The 9,155-nt window shown below is 35.9% G+C and overlaps 1 protein-coding gene across 1 annotated transcript; it reads left to right on the top strand.

Moving 5' to 3' along the window:
• Positions 1-7,815, top strand: LOC131795498 (uncharacterized). Its single transcript, XM_059113085.2, has 5 exons — positions 1-445; positions 2,771-3,565; positions 3,908-4,186; positions 4,887-5,174; positions 6,113-7,815. The coding sequence occupies exons 1-4, from the start codon at positions 103-105 to the stop codon at positions 5,171-5,173; spliced, it is 1,704 nt and encodes a 567-aa protein (XP_058969068.1). The 5' UTR covers positions 1-102; the 3' UTR covers position 5,174; positions 6,113-7,815.
• Positions 7,816-9,155: the final 1,340 nt, after the last annotated feature.

The following is a 9,155-nucleotide window of genomic DNA, read 5'->3' as shown; positions in this document are numbered from 1 at the left end:
GAAGTGATTTGCGCTGAGTCCTTGCATTTGTTGTACGCTTTCTTCGTAAGAGTACTCGCAAAATGGTGTAAATTGTGTAGCGAAAAGTTCCACTGACTAGCAATGGATTGTACAGAGGAAGAAGACACTCCTCGGCTTAGTCCGATGCCGAGGGATATTCTGGCTCTGCCTGCGCGAGAGGTTCTTTCATATACGAAAATTCGTGATCCCTTGTCACTTCAGCTGAACATGGTGGGCGCCTTGAAAAATTGGAAAGACGTGGCCGATTTGCTTGGGTATTCTGCTGAGAGAATCCTCGGTTATTTCGCTCACAATTCTCGACCTGGATTACTGTTATTGGAAGACTGGATATACAAAAAGAATGGTGTTCTTGAGACACTTGTGAATATCTTGAGCGAACTGGAGTTTTATTCTTGTCTGGGAGTAATTCGCGAATGTGTGGAAGGTACAGAGATTTTGTCATGTTTTCTTTGTTTTTTAAGAACTTCCTTTCACTTATTTGCATCAGCAAATGTTTATTTTATCATTTTGTTGTTGGGAAATGAGTGAAAAGTTTAATTTAAAACGGTTGGTTTGATCTGACGTGAATCTTTACCTTTCTCTGCGGATTTACGTCAATCACGATTTCCAAGATTAGAATTGTGTGGGTGAAATCAACTCGGTTGAATACGAATCACGCTATTCTTAAATTAATGATAAATCTAAGATCTATCTCTGTTTCATTTCAAATAAAGCTTTTTGGTTTATTAATTTTCGTTGAAGTGGAACTGGCGGAGTTTGAATTAAATTGGGTTTAATTTGTGGAGAAGGGGAAGGTTAAATTCTCGGTAAGGAAGGCTGTAATTAGAGCCTTCCTTCTTCCTACACAGTTAAGTTTTTAATAGGATGAAATTGCAAAGCGTGGAATATTTAGGTGCTGTAAAAGGGTCAATTTCTAGTAATAATGCTGAAAAGTTTAAAAGCTTCTGTGGAGGACTAAATGTACGCAAGTATTAATCTTATTGCGGTTGATGACCTAATAAACTAGCTACCTCAATACATTGCCAACGTTAATTTATGCCATTATCATTACTTCACTTATTCTTTGCTCTTTCGTCTTTTTACTTCTTTGTTGGGAAAGTCAGTTTATTACAATGCTATCGATTATATTTTAATAGGTCTTTTTAACATGTAATAATCTGGTGAACTTGTCAAGTTTCAGGTGAAAGACAGTTAAGAGGTTTCATTATTTTTTTATTTTGTCACAATGAGTAACAGTGATGTTAAGAAATCCTATTTGGCTTTTGAACATTCTTGTTTTTTGTGTGTATTGTTTTTATTCACTTTTCTAATAGCTTTGTTAAAAGCAAGGATGCATCATGTGGGTGACTAGATTTTTTGGAACCTAATATCGGGTGCATGACAAGTTATTAGAATGAAGATCTTGAAATTCATAAGGTTGCTTTTATCTTCCGCTCCTTGGTAATTTGAATATTTTTCTCGTGTGATTAGATTCATGTGAATTCTTTTACTTCCTCTTTCACTCTAGAAGATGCTGCCAGCTACATTTTATGGTTTCTTTTCCATGCCTTGTTTTTTTTTTCTTTATCAAGAAATTCATTATTTTTCTCTTGCAAGTTTAATATAGTAGTTACATCCTGCTGTGCTTAAAATTCACTCCAATGCCAGGTGCAAAATCAAGAGTTCTCTTGATTGTAGTTCACCTAGCCTGAGTCATGATAAACATCACCAGTGCAATATTGATATGAACTCTTAAATCTAGACAAATGTACAGATCTGGTATTTGTGCAATATTAGATTGTTTCTAATGGAGCCTGAGAATTAATTGTAAGAGCAAGGTCACTACTTACTACTTGTCACCTATTAGTAGTGTGCCCAAAGACAAAAAGAAGATCTATTCAATGATCTTTTAGCTTGTAATTACAACTGAATTGTTTATCACAAAAAATCTTTGAAAAAAGTCAACAATTGACATAGAAAGAGGATTATTATAGTTGTTTACGTTACAAAGAATATACAGTGTGAAAGATTAAAGATGTTGATGGGGTTCAATGTGGATTTCAGTTCACTAATGCATGATCTGTTGACATGATTAGAGATCATTTGTTTTGTGCTGGAAGGAGAGAAAAGACTAGAAAAAGTAGTGAGCCTGAACTAATCAAGTCCAAGTTGAGATTTATGCAGTGTTTTTGGTCTTAATTCAAACTGAGATGAATAGTGGTATAAAATGTTATTTTAGATTGCAGAAAATGTTCTTTTCTGTTCCTAATTTATTTGGGTATATTAAAATTTTTATCTCTGGTGATCAATTTAATATTTTAGACTGACTAGTATTGACTGTGAAAATAGTTAAGCTGGGGCATTTAACCCTTTTACTCCCATGAGTGACCAAGAAAGAATTTCTCCTTATAATATCAATTCAATATAAAGCATAGAAGTGATGAGAATAAAGAAAAATATTAATTCAGGGATTATTAGTTGATCCAATACCAAATTCTCTTAATTGACATCATAAGAATTCCATGGTAGATAGCAAGTAGAATTACTAATAAACTTTTGGAAGTTGAAGGGTTAAGATTTTGGATAGATGTTCATTATTTTATTGTACTCTCTGTGGCATCTCTAGTTGCTGATTGAGGGGATCAGCTGTAAACCCTGTGAAGTAACCAACAGAGATTGTATTTTTTTGGGCTGCTGGCTCTTGTGTACAACCCTGTGTTCTTTAGATGAAAATCTCTCAAGAACCTCATTATTTTCATGATCATTTCAGATTATCAAAGAAAGTCTGGAACAGTTAGCAGGCAGAATGGAGTTGATAATGATGATGATGGGATGGGTGATGTACAGGGAATCCAACCTGAATATGGAGGTTGTTGTGTAAGTGAGGACAGTTCAGTTGTTTCATCAACAGACTTAGAATTTACAAACCACACTTTGTTTACGTCACCTGAGTTCTCAACAAGTCCTCTACCATCTGCAGTTGCAAATTTAAAGGATAAGACTTCTGGGGGTATAAGTGTGCATGACAAAGACCTGCAAGGGAAGAGTCTTAGTAGCACTAACTTATGTGTGCCAAGCAGAGTTGCCGAAGAAGGGGGCACCACTACAGGAAGGCCTGGACTTTTTAGGTATAGCTCTTGGTCACCAGATGCACATCTTGAGAATGAAGACCTGCTTAAGTCTAACCAAGGTGGAAAGGACTATATGCGTTCAAATTCCCATGAACCAAAGAGTAAATTGAAGGATAGGAAGAAATCTTTTCGGAAAAAAATTGCCAATATGTTTTCTACAAAGAGACACAAGAGATCATCTGAACCATCTAACAATGAAGGAAACTCCTCATTGGTAAGCTCTGGTGAATCCAACTCAGACACATCCATGGTGACGTCATTCACAGCATCAGACTCTTACAGGGAATCTGTCCAAAATCCAAAAGAAAATCTCTCTCCCCTTAAAGTAGAAGAGGCAAGGAGGTTGTCCAATTCAGACAGTGTGAGCTCAGGAGAATCTGCAGCTTCCCCAACATCCCTAGGATATGAGTCAGGATACACGTCATCCCCAGAAGGTATGTAACTTTGACTTTTCACATTGGTCTAATGTATGTAATTTTACTTTTGGGTGTTTTGTACATGGCTACTACAATAATTTAATCTTTTGAAGTTTTAGGAGGTAATGATTAGCCAAAAATCTTTCAGTCTAGTCTAGAATTCACCACAATATATGATTTAAGAAACAGGTGAAAGAGATACCATTGTGATGGACACAATTATTTAAATGTTCGGATTGATAATTCAATGAATTGGTTACAGGTGAATCACAGTTACCATTGTGTAAGTCCAAATTGAAATCACCAAACCATGTTAACCAAAGAAACACCAACTGACTTTTTTTTTTTTAAATGATCTAGCTCCGATAGGTTCTGGAAAAACCATCTCCATCATTCACTGTTCGCACCTGGAAGGAAAAGCCTTTCAAGAGGAGGTTTCTAAATTGTACTATCATTTTAGCAAAAACTTGGGATACAAGTGCCATTTGGACAAGCTGGAGCTTGTTGAAGTTGCTGAAAATATGTTCCGCTGGGCTATGAAAAGTGTCCAGCAGAGTAATTTTGTATTCATCTGTGTTTCTCCAGAACTGAAGAAAATTTTTGATTTGCCCTCCAAAGAAATCAGTGACAGTCTTGAAGGTTTGCATTTGAATTATTTTTAGATTTTTAATTTAAATAAATAAAATAGCAATGTTCTTTTGTTTGTTTTGCATTATAAAACACTATTGTATGATTCATGTATGTAGTAGCAAGTAATTCTCCACGCAGAGAGAAAGGTAACTTGTATGTATGGTCATTGTAGGAACTTCTCTTCTCTAAATTCCCTATTACAAGTGTATCTTATTCACCCTTTCCTTCCATCAAGGTTTTGTCTTACTTGATACTGTTTTTTGAGAAGAGATGTTGTTAGTGCATTTTGTATTTTTAGTCACTTAACCCTTAAGACCCACTAGTGACCTGGACAGAATTTCTCATTACATTATTAGTATGATGTCAAGTAGACAAGTAATGAGAATAAAGAAAAATGTCAATTAGGGGATTATTAGTTGATCCAATTCCAAATTCTTCAAACTAACATCATTTAAATTACACAGCGGATAGTAAGGAAAATTACTAAAGAAATCTTGGGAGTTAAAGGGTTAAGTTTTAATATCAGGGCATTTACATGAACAATGCCTTGTATTAGATTGCTAAATAATAAATGTTGCAAGGGGCACATGCTGGTGTGTAATAATTTATTCAAGATGAAAGAAGTGCATTTCTTTTGTTGCCTGGAAGCAGTTACTGACAGGTGTCTCTCCTTCAACATATTATTTCTTACTGGTGATCTTATTTTTAGATGATGAGGCATGTATGGTTCGACTTGAATCTGACTTAATACTGGCTGAGCTTGCCACGAATGCAAGCAACCGAAAAGGAAAGTACATGACAATCTTGCTGAAAGGATCATCCAAAAGAGATGTTCCAAGCTTCCTGAGCTTATATTTGAAGTACCAGTGGCCAGATGAAGAACGGAGGATCAGATGCATAATAGAAGGAAAACCCGAGATTGTTCCCGTACCTGTTAGCAGTGTCAAGACTGATCCAGCCCCTAAGGTGGTTGAGCCAGCCAAAATTCCAAGTTAAGGTTGGTTGTGCATTAAACTCAACTAAACATTAAATAAAAATGCTCTTTATACCGTAGCTTGGGGTCGGAGATCAGTGAACTGTAAGGTTCTGAACTGATACTTGTTTCTCCAATCAAATTTTACCTGTGAAATAATATTATTGTTCTTGAAAATTTATCCAAATGTTAAGGTACTTATACAAAATAGAGGTGAGTATTATCTTAACCGTTTTACCCCAAAGGGTGACTAGCATCTAATTTCTCCTTACAATATCACCTCCAAATCACACACTAAAGTCATGAGAAAAAAGAAAATGATCAACAACTGTAAAGAAGCTCTAGACAGTTAAACAAAATCTCCTTGTTAACACCTTAAGAAATACATAGATAACAAGTATAACAGTATGAAGAATATGGATGCTGATATTAGGGTGTAAAGGGTCAAAAATTCATCTCTTGTTGACGTCATTTTAAGCACAAGGAGATAACATTTCATCTTTAGGCAAACATTAAGAGGGTAATCCTCAAATTTTGGAGAAACAGCAGGGCTTTAGAATGCAATAAAGAGTGACTATTTACAGCTTTTCCTTTTCTGTTGGATGAAAGGGCCATAGGCAAGTTTTATTATTAGTCTTTAGTTTTCTCTCCATGGCTGAAATAGCAAGGGAAAAAGCCTCTCACCTGCTATTTCTTATTGTAAATAGACAAATAATAGATGAATAAAATCTTTTGTGGATAATATCAGTAAAAAAAAAAATAAAAATAAAAAATAAAAAAAAATAAAAATATTGAATGGGATTAAGGTTGAGCTGTTTTCAATAAGGGGTTACATTTTTACACTGGGGTTTCTTAGCTTACTCTGGACTAGAGTTTTTAAATGTATCAAGTGAAGAGATCCTATCACTGATAGTGTGAAGTTTCACCTCATCTGAAATTGTACTATTTCCTTTGTTTTTCAGGGACAAGGAAACATATGCTATTGCTGTACCTGTTAGAGTCTCGCTTACATTCATCATTTGGCAAACAGAAAAAGCCAAAGAAGTCACCAATTTTTTTTAATTGCAGATTGAGGATTGACTTACTTCATACTTTGTGAAAGTATGCAAAATTATGCATATTCTGTAAAAATACTGTACTGTACTTGTAGAAAAGGGTTAGAAACCCAGCATTGTATAGATGTGTTCACTTTATAAATCCAGCATGGTATCGTCAGTGATATCAAAGTATATCAAAACCTTGCTTATGACCTTTATTCCAGGTGCCTATTTTAGAACTCCAGGGTTGAATTAAGAATGAAGCAAATGACATATACTCTTTTTACTGTATGACAGGCTATTGCATATACAGATCTTTGGGTGATTTTAATTAGTGCTCTTCACCAAAATATTTTTGTACTAAAATTGTAGGGAGAATTTAAGAAGTGATCATTCATGAAAGTGAAAAAGTTTCAATACATCCTCCTGTACATGGTATGATAGTAAGATTGTATGATGGATTCCATATACAGGTATATTTTGATGAGTCCAAGCAGTGTGAATTTTTAGTTGGATCAAAAGATCAACAATTTGAACTGTTTTTATCCAGAAGATGCAATATCTTTATTGCCAAATGGAATACTTTTATGAAGGTACTGTACAAGTGTTTGTAGAGAATGAAAGAATGACCAATTGTGTAGACAGATGCGAAGAAGCATACTCCTGCTTTTGCTTACTCATCTCGTAGAAAACAGTGGTGTGGAAGAGAACATGGAATGTATAAAATATGTTCCCACTTCCATAAAATGTTATGCTATATTTTGAAGTACATGTACATGTAGGCAATGTAGCTACAGTTGTATTGTGGATGCTGTAAAAGCACACATGTGCAAAGACGACCGTGTTAATCGTGTGTTTTGACCATATTATTTTATAGACTATGTTAATCGTGCAAAATCAGACTGAATAGATTCTTCAGCAGGTTCCAAATTTAAGGGTTTTTCAATTGCTTGTATACATTGATTGACTCAAAAAATTGGCTGATATCAGAAAGTAGCTATTAGGTAAGTAATAGTTACCACTCTTTGTAATGATTATTTTCCTCAGGCGCATTGCATCTCTTGCAATAATCCAATGAGTCCCATACAGATATATTTTCATGTGCACGATTTACTTTTTGTTCTTGAAATGCCCCACTGGGCTTGGATTATTTAATTTGACTACTAAATGGTCTCTCATGTGGTCAAATTCAAGCCTGCGTGCGTTTTCAATGTGCTGTTTGTATGTGTCACTACGGTGCTAATGAATGTTTCATGAGGAAGCGTTTTTTGTACATGAACACTTGCCAGCCTCTATTTCATGTTTTACATGTAGGGTAGAGATGTACTTAGATGTACTTACACTAATTCTGTAAGGAGCAGTGGTCTTAATATACCCAATAATGACCATGTCGTCGATATTTGACAGTACATAGTAAATATTGTGATTAGACTCAGCACATGAAACCCCCAGGGTGAATGCCTAGTACAGATCTTTTAGACTGTTTCTATTCCCAGTTATAGACAACTGGACAAAATAATGTATTCATCTCTTATGGTTTGAGAAATTGTTTATGTGTAAATATTAATTCAATTCATTTTAATTGTTTTTCCTCGATATTACAATTAAATCCTGGTTTTAAGCTCCCACCTGTTTTCAGTTTGGTATTGTCTCAATATGTACCGTATTTCTTCGCCTATAAGCCGAGCGATTTTTCAGTATTTGACACAAAAGTTTGAAGATTTTTTCACAAGAAACGGGGTTCGGCTTATAGCCAAGGGTTTGGGATTCAAAACAATTACAAATTTAATGTTAATGCGAAATGACCGTAAATTTCGTGATTGCAGCGCTCTTTACGTGATTTGCTTTTAAATTGACATGATAACAACGTATTTCTGACCACCAATCAGATTCTTTGCTTCCCACGCATTGAAAGACGATCTCACTCAACTCGGCAAAAACTCTCCTCATCGCACTTTACTAATGAAGTATTTGGTCTCTCTGCTGTGAAAGTCACTCCATCGCTTGCTCGTCTAGTTCGGGACACTTGCGAGTGAAACGGCCTATTTTTGCACGTTTTGCAGACATCTTAAGCTTGCCAGAAAGAATAGTCGCCTAGTCTCGTCTCCAGCGTCGCACTATGGACTCGCTAAGTCCGTAATCTCGAGCCATTTCCGAGCTGTTTTCTACAGCTTCAGCTTCCGCGATAACTTTTATCCTGAAAGCTATAGTATACGAAAAGCGGCGTGCTTCTGGCATGATGAGAAAAATAACAGTGACGAAAGAGATACTCGATTGAAACGTTTGTCAGGCTACAGTAACTGTTGTGTTTCTGCAGTCGCGTAGTAGTATTTACATCTTCACTGATTCGCCTTTTTTTCTTTTGGGTTTATTCTCATTCGTTAGCTTTTGTGTTCATTGAGCCATTTCCCAATTTTTTCCGTGAGATTCGCACACTCAAATGGTCGGTTATAGTCAAGAATTTCGCTCTCGGCTTATAGCCGATGGTTTTGCTTTTTCTTTTGGATAACACGAGTCTGTTGGAAAGTCCTATAACTTTTAGGGTCTCGGCTCATAGCCGAGGTCGGCTTATAGGTGAAGAAATACGGTAACATTCGGTCACGGTATGCGTTACTATTCAGAACATTTGACGTTATCCACTCAAGTGATAATGTTAAATTACCCTGTTATGTGAGCCCGATTTGCAGTCGTATGCTCTAACCCTCTGATCTTCTGGGCAGAGACTGGGTTTCGTAAATTAGCCCGTTACACAAGAAAGACAGAGTTTCTTTTTCAATGCTCATTTATTTTTACTACACGAAGAGCTTCGGGTATGATCTTTTATAGCAGATCATTAAGCCCTTTTTCATCTCTATGTTTTCACTAAACTACACGCTTAATTGACGCTAGACGGGTCCGGTCCATTGTTTTACAGTATTCCACATCTACGTGTCATTCTGTCGGGCAGTATGTTGGTCAAGAAAGTTTT

The sequence above is a fragment of the Pocillopora verrucosa genome, chromosome 8 (assembly GCF_036669915.1).
Source record: "Pocillopora verrucosa isolate sample1 chromosome 8, ASM3666991v2, whole genome shotgun sequence".
NCBI lineage: Eukaryota > Metazoa > Cnidaria > Anthozoa > Scleractinia > Pocilloporidae > Pocillopora > Pocillopora verrucosa.
The sequence above is the reverse complement of the archived record's forward strand: the minus strand, read 5'-3'. Positions and strand labels throughout refer to the sequence as shown.